Source organism: Chanodichthys erythropterus, chromosome 5 (genome assembly GCF_024489055.1).
Source record: "Chanodichthys erythropterus isolate Z2021 chromosome 5, ASM2448905v1, whole genome shotgun sequence".
Classification (NCBI taxonomy): domain Eukaryota; kingdom Metazoa; phylum Chordata; class Actinopteri; order Cypriniformes; family Xenocyprididae; genus Chanodichthys; species Chanodichthys erythropterus.
The window spans coordinates 32,171,709-32,192,684 of NC_090225.1; the positions used below are offsets into that span (position 1 = coordinate 32,171,709).

Consider the following 20,976-nt stretch of genomic DNA (forward strand, 5'->3'; position numbering starts at 1 on the left):
AACCAGCGTGACACCCGGTCACTGTAGATTCTGTTTACGTTTTCTAGAGGAACTTCTGGATTCCTGGAGCCATGAACACGAACATCAAGGAAGTTCAACCTTCATTTTCAGGGTGGAGAGTCACAAACTTGCATTACACTGACTGTGCTAAAACAGTTGATTCATGCTTCATCCGTGATCAACCCCAGCATTCCTGATCCCAACACTGTTATCTGCTCCATCGGGACTAATAATGAAGCTCTCGTTTGAATGTTAGTGTCAGAGAAAGAGTCAAAAAGCTGAGATATTCTCATGATTATTATATAACCGATCTCCATACACAGGTGTTTGTTTATCTTTATCTATTCCCTGCAGTATTCGCTGAGTAATAAAGTGTTGTGTGTCATTTTTTTTTTAGTTATAAAACTCATCTTCACCCTTGAACTCAACCCAGTATGAATATATCATTAAATAAACTCAAGATAGCGTCTTCATTTTGTGTATTAATTCATTACCTGGGGTATTTTCCATATTAAATTTCAGATGTTTGTTTGTGTACAGGTCAGGTTTGACTAAAGGTCCATGAGGAGAGTAAGACACACAATTGTCTGAAAAGTTGTATCTTAAAGAAAATGCCATATATATATATAGTGGGAGTGTTGGGTGTATTAGATCAGAATAAAAACAATAGAAGCCAATGGAAAATCTCCACCATGATACTGTGAAAAACTGAGTAGCTCCTGTTTCTATGATTAATGCAGTATTATAAATAATGAGCGTTTCAAAAGACACATGAAATATTTATACATTTTTTAAAGCATTAAGAGTCACATGGGATATCATGATCATGTTAAGTGTATGACTGAACTTTGGTCCAAGTCATAAATATGTTTTCCGATCAGGGATGTAATAAGGATGTAGAGTTGAGATGAATCTCGCAGATCTTTGGACTCTTTTATAACCGCGCTGGTTGAGATTGCACTCATTACTCAAGGTGAGATTTAAGTCATCTGTCAGTCTGTTAACCTCCACATAACTCCGCTCTGGTTAATGGACTGAGCGAGACCGCGTTCGGATATGGAGGAACTGAAGCAGAGGAGACAAAAGAGAGAAGGTCGTCACAGGTAAAAGACTCGCCATCACCAATACAATCAATCAATCAATCCTGAGTTTAAAATCACAGCTCAAATGCTCACATTTAATTCTTCAGGTAAAATAAGCTGAATTCTTCATAAATAAAAAGCATTGTAATGGAGATTTGAATTAGAAACTCAACACAGCACCACATTCACACAACAACACAAGTATAATGTTTATTATTTTTATTAACTGATTGGAATAATATTAAAAAATACTTCAATTATACATACACAACCACAAAAGGCTTTAGCAACACAGTCTTGAGCAAGATGGCTCAAAATGAACCATATTAAAGTTTATATATATATTTGTAAATTTATTAGCTTGAATATATACTACTATGTAATAATAATGATGTAATATGACATTAATAACATTTCCTTCATCTTTATGTGGTTTGGTTTAGGTGGATTTTTTTCTGCTATGTTTAAACCTTACAGTATACCGATATTGTGATAAGACAGATATATATATATATATATATATATATATATATATATATATATATATATATATATATATATACAGAAATAAGACAGTGTCACACTAGATAAACGAGTACTGTAAACAGGGCCTAAAATGAACACTCGCCAAGCACCAAATGCAAGTAAAAATCTGTGTTGTCGAGTGTATGAAGTGAAGTGTCAATAAGCAGTTGGCTGGTAACATTTTTTATGAATTCTAACAAATGCAATGTTGTGAGAACTTGAACGTGAACAAACGTGAACGACACTCGGGCCAGCTGACGGGGCAGCGCTGCATCGTCACGATTAAGCCTTGCTAATTAAAATATTCAGGCTGAAGAAGACGTGAAAGGGAACTCAATTTGTTACTCGTTCGGCCGTGTGGGAAGTTTTCTGTGTGCAAACATCCGTGTCTCAGACAGCGTGAGAATATTGAATTAAGTTCTCTTTTACGTCTTCTTTAGCTTGAACAGATATATTCTAACAAAATTATATCAAAATGCAATCAAGTCTCCTTGTAAACATAGTTGGTTATGTCTTAACTAAATGTAAACAGTTTATAATAAAATGCATGGTAACAGTATAATAAATCTGTTCATTAGCTCTTAAAGTGACAGCAGCCTAATAAACCTGCTGCCGTCCGTGTTTATGTTAATGTGTTATGTGTTAATGTTAATCAAACAACAAAAGACAAAGAAAAATCACTCCCTGACTGAAAAACTTGTGTATCTTTAATAAGGATTAATCTTTTTTCTATGGCTGATAAAAAATATTTATGGCCAGTAAATTTTCTTAAGTCACCAGCCATTGGTTAAAAAGTTTGCTTTATTTGGCTGTAAGCAATATGATATGAGAGGTGTGTCATACTGAATATATGTTGTTAGGCACAAAATGACCGTATTTACAATATATAGCACAGCTTCAGGAGCCTCAGTGCAAATATAATGGTTAAAAAAAATTGAGGATACGAAATGTTTTACAAAATACAAAATTTTACCAATCAAACGTGTTAAATGTCATACATCTATTGGAAGATCTATGACAGAACTATAATAATAATGATGGGCTATGGGAGCTGTGCAGTCATATGTTATTCAAGTGTCTTGTCTCATATTTAATAATGTATTATTTTTGTTTTATTTGTCACTGTGTACCTTATTTACCCCTAAAAGGTTCATATTAGTACCTTAGAGTAGCAATACCTTTTAGGGGAAAGTAAGGTACAAAGAGGCTGTTGTACACTGTTAAAGGTAAAATTTTTCCACATTTTTTCGAAAAACAATTTTACTCCCATATAGAGCAGATTTCAGGTGACTGAACTGAAGTAATGCATTGTTTTTGCACTGTTGCCATCCTCTTACAAGTTCCTCTGTCTGAATTTTGCCTGTTATGTTGAACGTCTGTACAGAGACACCTGGGACCCCTTCCAGCTGAACCCGATCGGAGCCGAGAAAGAGAAGAAGAGAACATGCTTCCGAATTCTGCAGAACCTGGTGGCTGTTATTGTGGGCCTGCTGGTGCTGGTCAGCGGCGTCGTGAGCAAGGTGAATCATGATTATTACATGGCCATAAATATTTATAGAGGATAACAGCAGCCCCACCCATCCCTGTTTACTTAGCGTGTGATCGACATCTCCATGGTGACGTGTACATCCACCGGGAATCACGCTGACACGAACATGAATGTTGTTGTAAAACTTTGTTAAAAGATCAATGACCAGGAAAGACAATAAAAATAAAATTCTAACAGTACATGGGCGATGAAGGGAAAGCAGATCTCAAACAATGTGTACACATTTTAAAATGACTATTTTGTGAGTCACACTTTATATTAGGTGGTCTTAACTACTTAACCATTTGATACAATTTACTTATTGTGTGCATGTACTTGTTGGTGCATTGTAATTACATTTAAAATACTTGCATTTATTTACCAGTTAGTAGTTACACTGTTAACTTTATCCCAAAACCTAACCCTAACCCTAATAATCCTAACCCTAAATCCTAAACCTAACCAGCAATAAATACATAGTCTTGCAGATATTTAATGTTAGTACATTAAGGCCACCCAATTTAAAGTTTGACCAAAAAAAAAACAAACAAACTATAATTAGTTTCTTATTGCAGTTGCTGAGATTTTCATGATCACACAACATGGAAGGAATGATTCGAACTGTCATACTGACATGCGTCAGGCTCACCCATAGATGACTCTGTGTGTAGTAGTGTGTCCAGTGCATTAATGTCAATGCTGTTCATCTGTATTGCAGGGATCTCTGCTGGTCCTGACCACTTTGTCCAGTCCAAAGTCTTTGAGAAGCGAAGTGGAACAGCAGTTATACACGCTGCTGTTGATGTGTGTCCTACTGATGCCAAACCTCCTGATGTTCCTGAAGTCTCTGTGGAAGTGTCTCTTCAAGAATTATGTGGCTCCTAACCCAAAGACACTGGGAATCGTGAGTAGATGTGATGCAAAATAACATGAACTTCAGATACTTTTATGGCAAATTTTGTCGGAAAAGTAATAAATAAGTCCAATGGTTCGCTAATCGCTAGCCTACCTTAAGAAAGCCCTGTATAATTATGCTGGTTCATGTTCACCAGACACCATTCAGACGCATTTCTTAAGAGGCTTTTTGAGTTAAAAATGTCTAATGGTAATTTAGGGATGAAAAGGGAAAAGTGACATGAGAGTCTTGGATGCCTAAAATAGCTGCCTGAAGGCATTGCAAATATGGCCAGCGATTGAACAGACTTTTGCGCTGTCAAAGTGATCATGAACAAGACCCACAAATTGGTTTGCATTAATGAAGCTAGCTGAAATAGATGGGGAAATGACAAGGTAAAGAACTCACTCACTTAGATATCACTGTCTTCTCTCATACCAAAATCAAACCTGAAACAATTTGGGTTTAAAATATGAAAGTCGGTATGAATAAAAGGAAAAAGGCTCAGCTCCATGTCCGAGACCATCATAACGCCTGCAGTGTTTGCCAAGCATTGGTGAAATAATTAAGTATACAGGACATCTGAAATTTGTTATAAAGTAGGGATGTCCAACCCTGCTCCTGGAGATCTACATTCCTGCAGACTTCAGCTTGTTGTAACCCTGAAAGCCTTGATTCGCTGGTTCAGGGGTGTTTAATCAGGAACTCTGCAGGATACTAGCTCTCTTGGAGCAGGATTGGGGACAGCACTATTAATGCTAAAATGAGAGCTGGCCAACTCACTTGTCTACTAATGGCAAATGAGTAATTCATGGTGTAGTTGCTGTAGCTGAAACATGCATGAACTGATCATATGTTGTTACCTTGAGTGCAATGAAAGTCACAATGCGCAAATGTAATGATGGCTGTTAATGCTTCTGCAGATGTGTGTGATTGAGAGTCTGGTGGCCATCGGGACGGCAATGCTGGTGCTCATTGTGATGCCTAAGCTTGATATCCTCACAAACCTCTGCATCCCTGGAGGGATCTGCATCCTTTCAGCCGTGTTCCAGATCGCCCTCCGCTTGCAGACAAGGAGCTGGATGATCATCTACCCCATAAGCTCCCTCATCCTAGTGCTCAGCGGATACACTCTACTGGTGATTGACTACTACGTAAGAGATTCCACATACGTCCCAGGACAAATGGAAAATTCTTACGTATATGTCGGCATTGCGATTTTTGCATCATTGCTGGTTTCTCTGAACTGGTGGGAGAACCCTTTTCAGGCCAGCACTAACATTCAGGAGATGCTCAAGGATTTGGATTCTTTCAGAGACTCTGTTTATCTGTTTACCAGCCTCCTTCGAATAGCCGTGACTCTGGGGGTGTACTTTCTGTATTTCTGCCTGATTGCTGACACTCCCATTGACTGGGACGCGTACACCCAAGCCAGTAAAGGAGCCGTAGAGATAGGCCTTGGGCTGTTTTTCCTGCAGGCGTTCTGCTCTGCTGCGTGCCACTGGTTTGGAGTCGTGGCCTGCAAGATCCACGCTGTGAGATATGGTTTTGCTCTGCCTGTGTCATTAATCGGTCCTGTAACAATACTCCTGGGCATTACGCTGTTCCTGACGCAAGCTGAACATCTAGTCCCCCCAGCTGAAATTATTACTGTAGGCGTATTTTCTGACGCTGATAATTCTACACAAAATATTTCACAAAGGATTGCCACTCCTTTCTGGCAATTTTGCTATGAACTTGAAGGTCTCCAGAATGTCAATACCACCCCAGTTATAATGCTGGAGATTTCCTATAGCATCTGCAAAACGTCACTCAACAATCCATACGACATGTGGCCTTTCTCCATGCTGATGCTGGAGGGGGTCTGCATGTGGCTCGGGCTCGTCTCATGCACGTATTACGTGTGGAAAATAAAAGTGCAGAGAATTGAACGCACATCTCAGCTTTTCGTACGCCGCCTGTATGAATCCGCCTTCATTGACCTCTCTATGCTGCTGAACACGAAAATGAAAGTCATTCGTACAGCAAACAAGGAGAGGTACATACATTCAGACAAACTCATGATGTATATGATACACATAATACAGTACAAGTGCTTTAATTGAGTCAAAATCTGTTTCCTTTCCTTGTTCTTTCTGTCTAGTAGCAGTGACATTGAAGTGGAAAACTGTGTCATTTACCTTTGTGCAACAATGTGGCATGAAACATATGATGAGATGCTGAAAATCTTGACTTCAATGTTCAGGTATTTATACTGTGATGAATGAGTTTGAAAAACCTAGTTGCTTTTTTAACTTTCGAGCAGCCGGCTGCAGTTCTTTATTCGTATCACTTGTTTGTTGGTTTCAGATTGGACAGATACCGAGGGGATCCAAAGGAGGAACACAAGGATGTCTTTGACTTTGAGTGCCATATTTATGTCGACGATGCCTTCATGATAGAAAAAGACGAAGAAAAAGGCACTGAGAAAAGGCTTGTCAACAGCTATGTTAGCGACCTTGTAAATGTTGTCATGGAGGTCTACAGGTAGGGCAAAGGTTTCCTATCCTTTATCAGCATATTGTATGTGACTCATCTGGACAGATTGATGTTAATGATATTTCACAACCAACTGTAAACCAAATATTTTTGCCTTCAAGGGTATTTACAAATAAGGAGCCTGATGAGGTTTCTATCATTGAAACACCATATGGTGGTCGTCTTGTGTTTGTCATGCCAGAGGGAAACATGCTTTATGTCCACCTGAAGGACAAAGCACTGATTCGAAATAAAAAGAGATGGTCACAGGTGAACATCAAAGTCTTATTCCTTAGCATGAAGAATAATTCTGTCTTTGAACCCTTGCCTGAACCTGACTGGACATGTGTGCATTTTTAGATCATGTACCTGTATTACCTGCTTGGTTGGAAAGGATACTATGTCAAAAACCCTCAGAAAATAACAGTAAGTTCATTCAGTCACCGGTGATGTTTGATAAGTCAAGCTTATATTGGTTTAGTGATTCAAACAAACCCCTAATCCTAAACTGTGCCGCATACATAAACCATACAGCTTAAGGTGATTAGATTTACGTTAAAAGGTCCCACACACTTACAAAGAAGGAAGGACCCAAGCCATATCTAGAGAACCGACACACAAGGGCGGACGCTTTTGACTTGAGCAACCATGTAGAAACCACCCAGAACAGCTTTGCAACCCCCCAGACAACCTAACAAGATAACTTTCTGTTTTTGACACTGTGTGTTCTTACAGAGACAGAACAACCCATGCCGTGCCAGTCTCATATCATTAGACAGTGAGACTTATTTACTACCTTCTTATGACAACGACAGCAAGAGGAAGCACATATCTGATGACAACACGTATATCATGGCCTTGGATGGAGACACAGACTTCCAGCCTGGTGCTCTGATACTGCTCGTCGACCGTCTGAGAATGTATGACAATGTGGGTGCAGCGTGTGGACGGATCCACCCCACTGGAATGGGTAAAAATCATCTGTGTTCAGAGAGAAAAATCTAACTAATTGTCATCTTTTGAAAAAAGCTTTGCTTATTGGAAAAGTAGTATGTCAAAAACACGTATTTGAATTACATAACAGTATTACATATTACTGACAAATGACCGTAAATTACATAAAGGAAGAAAGAAGAAGAAGCTGTCTGAAATTTTATAACGGATAATGACATGCCCTTTTATAGACCTGCTATTCTGTTCTATAGACAAAGTCCATTGATATAACCCTTCCTGGCAATTACTGCAGCTTTATAATAACGTCGCACTGCACCATGCGTGCTAGAATGAGCCATCGAAAAGATAGCTAATCTCAACAAAACATGACAGCCACCATTTACAATATGATAACATTGCTCAGCTATCAGAAAGACATACCCAGAAACTTAAATTTAGTTATGCACACTATACTCCATTGTTCAAAATAGCGATTCTTGTTCTAGAAACTCTGTGAATGTGATGTTTCAGGCCCAATGGTGTGGTATCAGAAGTTCGAGTATGCAGTGGGTCACTGGCTTCAGAAGACGGCGGAGCACGTGTTTGGGTCGGTTCTGTGCAGTCCAGGCTGTTTCAGTCTGTTCAGAGGATCTGCGCTGATGGACGACAACGTCCTGAAACGATACACCACCAAAGCCACTCGAGCCTCTGAGTATGTGCAGTACGATCAAGGTAAATCCCTACCTGAGCTCGGAATCCCTCTGAATATCCTTCTCCTAGTATCTATTAACACTTGTCGTGTTTAGTAATGCAGAGTGTCCTAAATGCCCAATGGATGAAAATGTGTCTTCTTTCGAGACTGCTCTTGACCTATTTGGTGGGGTTGGTTGGATGAATAGCCTAAAAACCCTATTATCTTAACAACAACAAAAAACTCTGGCATGTATTTTTAGCACCACTCTTCAGTCTAGCAGACAATTAGCAAGACTTATTGCATATGGTTTGTCTGTTTAGATCATTCTGTATGAATGTGTACGGTTAGGTTGCTTTATGTCCTGCCAGTTCATCATCTTACTCAACCACTCTCATTTAGGTGAGGACCGTTGGCTGTGCACTCTTCTCCTGCAGCAGGGCTGGCGGGTGGAGTATAATGCTGCCTCAGATGCTTACACCAACTCTCCTCAAGAGTTCAAAGAGTTTTACAATCAGAGACGTCGTTGGGGTCCTTCGACACTGGCCAACACTCTCGACCTGCTCCACAGCGGGAGCGACACAGTCAAGAGGAACACCTCCATATCCATGCTCTACATCTTATATCAGATGTTCACCGTGGCTTCCTCCATTCTGGGACCTGCATCGGTTACCCTCATGGTTGCAGGTAAATATTCAAAGACTGGATCCCTTGATTTTAGGGATTTTCAGTTACAGTGGTTCAACTGCCTTGCTGGAAATATCAGCTAAATCTAGCTTCTGATGGGGTTGGGTTTGACTTGGTAGACCAGGGTTCCTCAAACCTGGTCCTGGAGTGCCACTGTCCTGCAGAGTCTAGTTCCAACCCTAATCAAACACACCTGAATAAGCTAGTCAAGGTCTTCAGATTTACTAGAAAATTGCAGGTAGGTTTGGTCATGATTTGAGCTAAACGCTGCAGGATTTGAGGAACCCTGTGGTAGACCAATTGGTCAGCCTGTTTAGGAATCATCAAGATTCTAGGATGTGGTCCTGGAATGCCACTGTCCTGCAGAAGTTTAGCTCCAATTTGCCTCAACACACCTACCTGGGAGTTTCTAGTATGCCTACTAAGACCTTGATTAGCTGGTTCAGGTGTGTTTGATTGAGGCTGGAGCTGAACTCTGAAGGACTGTGGACTTCCATTAGCAAGATATTTTAAAGGGATAGTTCACCCAAAAATGAAAATTATCCCACGATTTACTCACCCTCAAGCCATCCTAGGTGTACATGACTATCTACTTTCAGACGAACACAATCTGAGATATATTTAAAATTATCCAGGCTCTCCCAAGCTTTATAATGGTAGTGTTGTTTTGAAACCCCCAAAAATGCATCTATATATCATAAAAAGTAATCCAATAAGGCTCCAGGGGGTTAAGAAAGGCCTTCTGAAACAAAGTGATGGTTTTTTGTAAGAAAAATATCCATATTTAAAACTTTATAAAGTAAAATAACTAGCTTCTGGCAGATGGCCATATGCACCAATTTGTGTCGGAAGACGTCAAAGCTTACGATACTCCTACATCCTGTGTCATACATTGTGTCATGGGTTACTCATTTGGCGTAAGTTGACTTGCACATTCTGTGTATGGTCGTCTGCCGGAAGCTAGTTATTTTTCTTCATAAAGTTATTAATATGGATATTTTTTCTCACAAAAAAAAAACAAAAAACACTACTTCACTTCAGAAGGCCTTTAATAACTCCCTGGAGTCATATGGATTATATTTATGATGGATGGATGCATTTATTTTGGGCTTTCAATGCCCCATTCACTACCATTATAATGCTTGGAAGAGCCAGGATATTTTTTAATATATCTCGGATTGTTTTCGTCTGAAAGAAGACTAGGATGGATTGAAGGTGAGTTAATCATGGGATAATTTTCATTTTTGGGTGAACTATATCTTTAACATGTATTGAAAATGTGTTTCTGTGGATATATAAAAGTATGATTAGTTATGCTGAGTACAAAGTCTGATAATTTTCTCTTTTTCCATTTCAGGAGCTTTCCAATTTGTGTTTAAAATTTCAGGCACTCTTTCCATAATAATTGCAGTTATACCTCCAACTGTTTACATGATCATATGTTTTGTGGCCAAACCCAACTTCCAAATCACAATTGCTGCCATTCTCAGTGTCATATATGCATTCCTGATGACTGCATCCTTCTTTTCCATTATTGGTAATTATAGTTAATTGTCGTTTTACAGTTGTTATTTTTTTTGCATTTGAATTGTGTGGAAAATGGCCTTGGTGATAATCCATCTCATTGGACTTCTCGTTTTAGGTGACATGGTTATACAACAAACATTCATAACTCCTACTGGACTCTTCCTGGTGTCTGGTGCAATCCTGTACATGGTGACAGCCATCCTTCACCCTCAAGAGACCACTTTGATCCTCTATGGTCTGATGTACTTCATCTGCATTCCCAGTGGCTATCTCCTCCTCACCATATACTCCCTAGTCAATATGCACATTGTATCTTGGGGCACTCGAGAAACAAGCAAGGGCAAGGAGCAGAAAAAGCAAGTGGGTGTCGTGTGCAATCGGGACTGCAAAATGTGCTGTTGGGATGTGAAAATCCAAGTCACTCAAGAGACCGAAAATCTACTGCTTCAACAAATCCAGAACTCCGTCAATCCAAACACACCAGCTGCCAAAACCGAGCCCGATGAGCCACTTGCACAGAGCACCCAAAAAGAACAGAGCACTTTAGAAAAGAACAAACGCGACCTGGACAACCAGGAGATGAGCCATAAGAAGAACGAATCCAAAGAGAATCTCAACAAGGACAACAAGGAAAAGGACACTGACTCTGAGAGAAGGTAAAGAATATGAAAATGTGTTTGGATTACAATTGCAATGCAGAAGAAAAGTTCTTATTTGTTTACAAATTAATCTTACAGTGGGAGCTCCAAAAGCTGTGAGAAAAAAGGAGACCAATTTAACGATGACACAGACTTTGACGATGATGATGACGACGACGATGATGATTATGATTTTGATTACAATAATTTGGAGCCGAAGGAAGTTGTGCCTGAGAGTGGTAAGAGATGATCTCATCATAAACCAGTGGTTTTTGCTCTATTCCTACAGATATCTCCCTTTCCACGTGGTTCATAATCATCTTGTTAGTAACGGGTGTGCCAGATTAACAGTGGATTGGGAAACTCATATCTACCCTATTCTGAGTGTTAAGTTGGTCTGTGCAATTAATTATTATTAAAAATTGTAATTATACTAATGGACAGATTGGGTGGAGCCAGTGAAGAGAGAGTTCCTGAAGAAACTGACCTATGCAAATCTAAAGAGGAACCTTCAGGAGCAGATCAGATACACGCTGAGGAACAAGAACCAGGAGGATCTGTGCGAGGAACTGGTGCTGATTCTCACGGACACCCTGAATGAGGAGCTGAAGGATAAAGTGGGTCCTGAGGATGTGTTGACCGAGACTCAGCTGGAGGAACTGCAATATGCTCTGAATGAAGCTGCCAGACGCATCGTAAAGGCCAACCGTATCGAGAACGGAGCACAGAGACTGGAGCGTCGTGTCAAGAGGGGGATCGAGAGAACACTTGTGGCTCCACAGGTTGATAAACTATCTGAGGTGAGGTTTTGCGAATGGTTCGAGGCACCAATATACTCACATCAAAGTTCTTTTTCGTTCTTCCCTTAAGAGTAAAAAGAAATTTGAAATACCTTTGCAGAGGTTAGCGAAAATCTCAACGCTGTCCACAATGCTAAGAATGATGTTTAGATGAATGTGTAAATATTTGCTGCGCGCTTTCTTCTCAATAACAAAATCACAACAGAATGCCAGCGGTGAGAAAACAGAAAGACACTGATCACAGTGATGTGGATGTATTCGCTCCAGCTCTCCAGTCACGTCACGTGTATTTATGCAGCAAAAAATGTCTCTTTCGGTTAGAATTACAGCATCAGTTTCTACTATAAAGCGTCTCTCCAGTGTGTTCACGTTTTTACTCATGTCTGACCTCGACCAACTGAACAGAAGTGATGGGTCAATCATGAACGATTTGTTCACTTCTTAATCTTTAATATGACTCAGGAACAAAGAGTTGTCTCAGAGAGTGATCCATTCATTTTGAACAATCTCAATAAACAATTACAGTTTAGGAATGGGTTTTGACTCTTTAGAATAATGTACTCTGGTTGATAGAAATACTGTTCCAAGATTAACAAAGGATGTAGATCCAGGAACACGTGCTATTTGTATAAATCATGTTGTGAGAAGCTTCAGTGGTTTATCAATGGATAAGTAATGCATTTGGCTAAATTGACTGATCAACATTTATATGAAGCCATATTATTGTTGGTATTTGAATTTGTTTGTGCTTCAATTTCATATGAAGAAAACTGTTTCCCTATGTTACCAGGATGAAACCGATTTCTGGAATAAACTGTTAGAGCGTTATCTCAAGCCCATTCAAGATGACAAAGCTCATCTCGAGGAAGTGACAAGGGAGCTAAAGTCTCTACGAAACAAGGTAAGGTTGGCCAATTTTGGTTGGAAAAGTCTTTTCTGGCACATAATTTCATATGTTAAATGTGAACTCTTCTCTCCTTTTTTTGTGTGCAGGCAGTGTTTTTGTACTTCATAGTTAACGTCCTATGGGTTGTAGCGACGTTCTTCCTTCAGGCCATTGGCGGTGATGTTCTGAGCATTGAGATTCCAAAGTACGATCCAATAAACAAAACGTTATTACCAGAGCCCATGAAGGTGGAGCCTTTGAGTTTGATGTTTCTGCTGTCTTTTGCCGTTCTGCTCATCGTTCAGTTCTTGGCGATGCTCTACCACAGGTACAACACTCGTCACGTACTGCCACACTGGCACCTGAACGATCAATTTAATATCATATATATGGAACTTGATTATTTTGCTGTCTTCCATTACAGAGTATACACCCTCATCCATGTGGTGTCGTACAGAGGCACAGAGAAAAACTACAAAGAAAAGGATGAGGCGAGTAAACTCTCTTTTGTGCTGCCATTTAGCTGACTGTATTTTTATATGGATTCGAACTGAAATAAGTATACTCTTCTTATAATGGTTTTGTTCTTCACAGGAGGATGAAGATGATGCATTGATCCTGGGGAATCCAATTGAAAATACTCTTGTCATCACCGGTGATGACTTATAAAACAACAATGCTTTCATCCCTAGTTAGCAAAGTGAATGAATGGTTTCTCATGCATGAAAAAGAAAACAATGAAGCCAGATTAACACCACATGCTCTAAATTGGAGCTAGGATTTGTTTACTGTAGATGTTTGCACTGAATAAGTCACATTTTTCTATGTATTCTTAGAATGTTTTACCTTTTGATAATTTGCATAGTTTATATGTGTGTTAATGTATTTGTTTGTCAAATATTAAATATTCTGTAACAAATTGGTCTGGACCCATCTATTTACTGGAAAACACATTTCAGAATCTTATTTAAGTCATTAATATTAAAGGTGCCCTAGAATCAAAATTTGAATTTATCATGGCATAGTTGAATAACAAGAGTTCAGTACATGGAAATGACATACAGTGAGTCTCAAACTCCATTGTTTCCTCCTTCTTATATAAATCTCATTTGTTTAAAAGACCTCCGAAGAACAGGCGAATCTCAACATAACACTGACTGTTACGTAACAGTCGGGATCATTAATATGTACGCCCCCAATATTTGCATATGCCAGCTCATGTTCAAGGCATTAGACAAGAGCAGCCAGTATTAACGTCTGGATCTGTGCACAGCTGAATCATCAGACTAGGTAAGCAAGCAAGAACAACAGTGAAAAATGGCAGATGGAGCAATAATAACTGACATGATCCATGATATCATGATATTTTTATTGATATTTGTAAATTGTCTTTTTAAATGTTTTGTTAGCATGTTGCTAATGTACTGTTAAATATGGTTAAAGTTACCATCGTTTATTACTGTATTCACGGAGACAAGAGCCGTTGCTATTTTCATTATTAAACACTTGCAGTCTGTATAATTCATAAACACAACTTCATTCTTTATAAATCTCTCCAACAGTGTAGCATTAGCCGTTAGCCACGGAGCACAGCCTCAAACTCATTCAGAATCAAACGTAAACATCAAAATAAATACTTTACTCACATAATTCGAAGCATGCATGACGAACATCTTGCAAAGATCCATTTGAAGGTTATATTAGCTGTGTGAACTTTGTAAATGCACTGTAATATAGTCGAGAGCTCGTGTGGCAGGGAGCACGTGAATTAAAGGGGCGGCGCACTGCCAAAATCAGTGTGTAGTTAATGGTGCCCCAAAATAGGCAGTTAAAAAAATTAATTAAAAAAAAATCTATGGGGCATTTTGAGCTGAAACTTCACAGACACATTCAGGGGACACCTTAGACTTATATTACATCTTGTGAAAAAGCATTCTTGGGCACCTTTAATGGTTAATAGGCCAGGGCCTGTATGTATAAAACTTCTCAGAAATGCTCTAAAGAATAGTCTTAAGTTTTGACTTAAGTGTCAACAAATTCTTAGTAAAGAGTAGGAGTTTTCTAAGAGTAGGTGACTTTTATAAAGAAGCTAAAATCAACTTTTAGTAAAGTATAAGACATATTCTTAAGTGTTGACTTAAGTGTTGTGAACTAAGGACTACAATGATGTCAACCCAAAATGGCCGCCCTCAGCTTCTGAATCAGCCAATAGCAAGCCCTGAAGGTTGAAGTCACAGCAGCACAACACCAATCATTTAATGTTATTATTTAAAAATAATTTAAAAAGACAGTGAAATGTTTTAATATTTTAATTTTTTTTGTAAAATAGCTTTGTGCAATTTGTGCAAAATGATCACAAATTAGTATTGATGGTGTGGAATCGTTTTCTATTGATATCTGTCTCCTCATTTACAGTTAGAGCAATGATGTGTCATGAGTTCATCAATGGCTCCAACAACTGCAGGAAGCCCACAATCAAAATAAAAGTGGCTTTCTTTTGCCGCATGGTTTGATGCTCAGTTGGAGAGTCAATGAACTGCTATAGAGTAGAGGCCAAATGTGATGTCCAGCCATATGAAAACTGACATCTTCAACCTTAATTCAGATATTTTTAAAAATGTGTTACAAAGTGTAAGCATATTATGTAGCTGCGCTTGGAGTTAATTGTTTCATGTGTGATAATGAAATGAAATTTCAAATTATTTCAAATTATTTTTGGTCAGGCTGTCATGCAAAGTAATTATGAACACATGCAAAAACTAAAGAGATGCAATGAAATATAAAAAACTGATTATGTTGTAGTCAATGTCATATTTTAAAACATTTAAATAATATTAACATAAAAATAAAAATATTTTCATATTTTTTTAAGCAAAATTGTAAGGTCTTTAAGGTTTGGAGAGAGCTAGGAAGGCCTGAAAACAGACACGGATGCTGCTTTGATCCCTTCTCATGTAAGTACACTGGGTTTTGATTGTCTGGAGCTGCTGTTCTGTTGGCGATTAACAACAAACTCTTGTTTGTATTTACTCTTGTGTAGGCTACTGTACATTAATTTTTTGTGCTTCCTTGTCGTTCGTTCATCACCTGCGCTTTATTTTTCGTGAAGCATTTTGTTTCACGTCAGCTGTGATAAACAGACATCCACTCTCATTACCTGTGTAACAGAGAACAGATAGTGAGAGTTTTGCAGTTAAACCACTGCACACTGACGCCCAGAGAATGAGGTGTTTATCGTCATTGATAGTGCACTCGCCTCACGTGTCAGCAGTGTTCGAGTCCGACTCAGAGCAGGGCGGTTAGGATTGGAGGGTGAGTTTTGGAGGCGGAGCAATGAAGAGAGGGGTGGGTTTGATTGTGTTGATTTCAAATATCAAGTGTTCAACAACTAATTTGAGAAATCGCATACAGCACCTTTAAATGTTTTAAAATGCATTAAATATGTTAATTTTTGTTTAAGTAATATTTATTAAATTTAATTAAAGTTATTACATTTCTTATTAGGTCAGTTACAAAAATAATTGTCAATCAAGTTTATATAATTTTATCAACTCCATGTCATCATATAACTCCAATACATCATATCTTCATCAGAAAGTGTGTGTCTCCTCTTCTCTGCTGCCATCCTGTTACTCTCAACTAGGTTAAGACACCTCTCCAGCTCTCTTAAATAATTTAGGAGCCTTTAAGACCTAGTCTTGACACTTAGCAACCTTTATGAATCACACTTATTCTTAAGTCTAAGAATAAGAGTAAAATTACATCATTCTTAGAATTCTGACACACTTAAGACTAAAATTGTACTCTGAGCAGCTTTATACATACAGGCCCAGATTGATAGATGGACAGAAAGATATACGGATAGATAGACAGACAGACAAAATTATATAGATAGACGGATGCATGGACGGATATATAGACAGATATATGGGGATCCAAATAAACAATAAGCAATAAAATAAACAATATATATATATATATATATATATATATATATATATATATATATATATATATATATATATATATTCATCTATCTACCCATCTATATATCTAACAATAAAACGATAGAATGGATGATGGATGGATGGAGATATATATATATATATAGATGGGCAGATATATATGTGGATAGAATGATAGATGGATACAGAATGATACAACAATAGATAGATAGATGAATATATAAAATGATAGAATGATAGAATAAAACGATAGAACAATAGATAGATAGATAGAACAATTGGCCAGTCAAAAATAGCAAAATCATTATTAGATGTTTTTTATTTTCTCCATATTAATTTATCACACACTGATTGCATTATGTATGGAAATAAATTAATCAAATATTTCTACATTACATACAAATTATAACCTTAAAGCCTGTGTTTGTAAGGCTTAAAATGTCAAATGTGTAACAGAGAGAGAAAGTAGCATAAAACCAATCATCTATGATCATGATCATTTATTTGCATTAAAACAGATCAGATGCTGCAGTGCAGATCCTCCTGAAGAGCTCGAGGGAACGTGACGTTATAAACCTTGATCATTTGGCCTTCTTCTCCATGCTGAGGAAGACAGCGAGGAACAGTGCATTAGTTTATAAACCAGACTAACCTGAACACATCCAGAAACAGACCGATTATATATTTACAGTAAACGTTATATATCATCACAACAGAAATCAGGTGGTACTTGTATTTGATGAGTCGCGTGCCCTGGATGATCTGTGCCGTCTCATTGGTCAAGTGGCAGGCGAACAGCAGCCAGTTTCTGGGCTGGACCTTATAGGCGAAGCGCATGAACAGCAGCGAGTAGCAGGTGAGAGCTGGGGAAACGAGAGCGAAAACACCCGAATTGACCTTCAACCTCACAAAACCAGACTGTTGCACAAGCTGCGGTTGTGTCACTTACCGAAGGTCATTCTGCCACTGATGATCTCCGGACTCTTCTTCATGTCACTGATGGCAGCGATGGGCAAACCCCAGTTAGCCACCGGACCCCAGAAATGCTGAAATAACACAACACATATAACCACCGTACTCACGCTCAGATCGGGATATGAGGAGGATCCGATCATAAAGCTTACCGTGCTGAGGTGAAGATCCCATGGGAAGAGCAGATCCATCGGGAACAAAACAAGTTAAAACAAGGCTCTCTTAATCAATAGCAAGTAAAACATTTCATATAAGATCAGCAATATCAGGTGTCAAATCATTAAAGACACAAAATGGCTTTGGCAAAAAAAAAAGTAACACTTTTATTAAGATGAAAACTCCCAGGGGAATCACCCCAGTTATTGTCAGCATCCCGCTTTTTATGGCCTTTTCCCCTATCACATATTTTAAGAGCTAATTGTCATAAATTAGGTATCATTTGAAAGCGTGTAATTTTTAGGAGGATCTATTGACAGAAATACAACATAATAAACATAGATATGTTTTCAGTGGTGTATAAAGACGTTACATAAGGAACATTATGTTTTTATTACCTTAGAATGAGTCATTTGTATCTCAAACACCGCGGGTCCCCTTACAGGAAGTGGACATTTTGCGCGCCACAGCAGCCCTAAACGGACAAACTGTTCTACAGAGCACGTTTCGTCACTATGTGTTTCTTCTTTGGTGGTGTTTTTAGAGGCAGCTTGCATCGTCACTTCGTTGAATATGCATGGAGAAGTAGTAGTCTGGTTTATTAGAAGCAGAGACCTTGTGCTAATGCTATCTCAAACGCCTTATTTACCATTAGCTAGCCGCTTCACTACTCTTACCATGCAAAAAAGCTAACTAAAGACAGCGAATAAAACACTGACACAATGATGAACAAGTTAGGGCTGGGACAATAAATCGTTGAATCACGAAACGATTCTTGATCAATTCTGATATTTTCCAAATCCATCGCGATTCTCTCTCAAATCGTTTTTAACAGCAGATGGCGCTGCGTGCTTTAGAAACGGCATTACTCAGCTCGCTTCCAGTTCCTTACGTGTCCTAACCAGACGCGGTAAGATTCCAGCGACGAGCAATTTCACTGTCCACACTAGACGCAATGCGACAATTAGAAGTGATAAATCAATCAAAAAGTGACTGAACCAATCTTTGTCATAGAATATGCTTGTTTTTGCGCATTAAGTTTGAACGTTCTTGTGCCCATTTATTTATTTTCAAGATCTGAGGTGAATTAGCCAGTGTTGTTTTCATTACAGCTAAAAGGCTGTGAACACAGAACGATATTCAAACTCATGTTAGACGCTTTTAACATTAAATAAAGCACATAAACAGTACCTGATGTTATCATTGCCATACTGTGTTGTTGTTCGGTTTATTAAAAAAACTCTGATTAACATGGAAAAGATACATTTTATCGCTTGTTGTTGTGTCGCGTCTGGTTAGGTGTTACACACAACACTTGATCCTTCTTTAAAATAATCATTCATAAAGTTAAAGCGAATTACAGAGGTGTTTGCAGTGGGCTGTTAACATTAATCTCGCATCGTAAAAGCATTCTGAAGTGCAGATACATAGCCGAATGCACGAGCGCTCTTCTTCGTGAGCATTTGAGCATGCAGTTAAAAACTAGTCTAAAGCGCCATCTGCTGTTAAAAACTAAGCTCGGAATTGATTCCAGAGAGAATCGTGATGCATTCGGAAAATCTCAGAATCGATCCACGAATCGAGATGGATCGATTTATTCTCCCAGCCCTACGGAATTACATATCGTTTTGCGGAATAATTAAGTAAATATAATTTCCTGATTTATCTTTGTAAAGAAACCTCATTACTTGACTGGGGACACTCAACGACATCTTTGTTCTGTGTCGGCCACCGTAGCTTCTCTATGTGCTTCGAAAGAAAGGACTGAGCCGTGGTTGCAATTCGCAGTCTCATCGCTAGATGGCGCTAAAATTTACACACTAAATCTTTAAACACTCAAAATTCACCCTGTGAAAACTGTAGCCCCGCACATGACATGCAGGAAAAAAAGTAAATTGTGTGCATGACTTTTAAATTGACGGAACGACTTAGTAAAGCGTGCGTACGATTTAGCATGTCACGTGCGAGGCTCCGTAGTTTTGAAATTGCGTTTCCACGGAAAAACAACTTTAAAACATTTTAGCGCCTCAATTTTTGTGGTATCAACTTCATATTTGGAACACAACTTGGTTAGACATATCTGGCTTTGATTTTCTGGCAATTTTAGAGATGTAAAATACACATTTTGTATAAAATAAAAATGTTTATTTCAGTACACTTGTTTTACAGTGAACTCAAACTTCTATCACTTTTTACACTTCTGTTGAGTGTCTCTTTAAAAAGAGACCAGCATTGGGTCTGTATCTCAAAGCATTCATGAACTGAAGCATTTAATTTGAGAACTATACTCAAAGCGGGGTGACCGTGAACAGGTCAGTGATTTATTGTGTTGTAACATCAGAAGTCGATAAGGAGACATATTCCTGGCATTACACCTCTGAAAAGAAAATATATTAACACCATGATGATTCTGAGATTGACAACAATAATGACCTGTTTTTAATTAAAGAAAAAAGTAAAATGCAGCTTCACAGATAATAAAAGGTTCATGAGTGGATCTTGTGTCAGACTGAACTCTGGACCTGTTATTATGACGCTGTTATGACGCGGATCTGTCGCCGCCTGCAGGTTTGCAGCGGAACTGCAGCTCGTGTCCTTCACACGCTAAACAGCAGTTTTTCTTTATTACGAGCAGAACAGCAGTCTGTATGTGCGACTGCGAGTCATTTAACTGCATTCTGTTTAATCACCGACATTATGTGACTCAGCGTTCATGAGAAACGCAGAAATAAGACTGTGATATGGGTTATTATGAGACTGACCTCATGAGATACTCTCTGAACTCTTTACTGCGGAGATGATCCACGGCTTTACGCGCCAGAGTTCCAGCCATCGTGAACGAGCGCGTTATACAGTGATGATAGAATTATTCAGCTCGTGTGAAAGTAAACACTGCGCGCTCCACTGCGGCTCTGCGATGTGAACTAGAGGACAGAGTCACGCATGCGCGGTACTGCGATGACGCAGTGTTTCCGGCGTCAATATTTACCCCCCTGTCAAATTTAAAGTCACGCGAATTTAAAATCAAATCAGCTGGTCACGTTCTTTAATTCTATTTTCTTCTTCTTATTATTATTATTATTAAAATAAACATCGACTTTTATATAGATAGCTGTTAAAAAAAGCTGCTCTGTTAACTGTAACCTTGTAACTAAAGAACAAAAATACCTGGCT

The 20,976-nt window shown here is 38.6% G+C and overlaps 2 protein-coding genes across 2 annotated transcripts; one reads left to right on the forward strand and one right to left on the reverse strand.

Moving 5' to 3' along the window:
* The first annotated feature begins 949 nt into the window (after positions 1-949).
* Positions 950-13,622, forward strand: chs1 (chitin synthase 1). Its single transcript, XM_067386910.1, has 19 exons — positions 950-1,103; positions 2,992-3,127; positions 3,854-4,039; positions 4,954-6,068; positions 6,177-6,275; positions 6,380-6,556; positions 6,670-6,817; positions 6,908-6,973; positions 7,283-7,517; positions 8,012-8,212; positions 8,574-8,858; positions 10,216-10,395; positions 10,501-11,041; positions 11,123-11,262; positions 11,468-11,823; positions 12,614-12,724; positions 12,817-13,037; positions 13,134-13,200; positions 13,304-13,622. The coding sequence occupies exons 1-19, from the start codon at positions 1,057-1,059 to the stop codon at positions 13,376-13,378; spliced, it is 4,386 nt and encodes a 1,461-aa protein (XP_067243011.1). The 5' UTR covers positions 950-1,056; the 3' UTR covers positions 13,379-13,622.
* A 3,314-nt stretch (positions 13,623-16,936) lies between these two features.
* Positions 16,937-20,761, reverse strand: mpc1 (mitochondrial pyruvate carrier 1). The gene is made up of 4 exons (XM_067385494.1): positions 20,561-20,761; positions 17,624-17,720; positions 17,405-17,537; positions 16,937-17,277 (listed from the first exon to the last, which is right to left on the reverse strand). The coding sequence occupies exons 1-4, from the start codon at positions 20,633-20,635 to the stop codon at positions 17,256-17,258; spliced, it is 327 nt and encodes a 108-aa protein (XP_067241595.1). The 5' UTR covers positions 20,636-20,761; the 3' UTR covers positions 16,937-17,255.
* Between the last annotated feature and the right edge of the window lie 215 nt (positions 20,762-20,976).

Bases quoted from the DNA above. Each gene is read 5' to 3' on its own strand.
- chs1 (XM_067386910.1), top strand. From the start codon at position 1,057: ATGGAGGAACTGAAGCAGAGGAGACAAAAGAGAGAAGGTCGTCACAG. The intron at 7,518-8,011 runs GTAAAAATCATC...GTGATGTTTCAG, and splicing joins GATCCACCCCACTGGAATGG to GCCCAATGGTGTGGTATCAG. The intron at 11,824-12,613 runs GTGAGGTTTTGC...CTATGTTACCAG, and splicing joins AGGTTGATAAACTATCTGAG to GATGAAACCGATTTCTGGAA.
- mpc1 (XM_067385494.1), bottom strand. From the start codon at position 20,635: ATGGCTGGAACTCTGGCGCGTAAAGCCGTGGATCATCTCCGCAGTAAA. The intron at 17,721-20,560 runs GTCTCATAATAA...GTGTTATTTCAG, and splicing joins GAGAGTATCTCATGAGGTCA to CATTTCTGGGGTCCGGTGGC. The intron at 17,278-17,404 runs GTACCACCTGAT...TGTCTTCCTCAG, and splicing joins ACGCGACTCATCAAATACAA to CATGGAGAAGAAGGCCAAAT.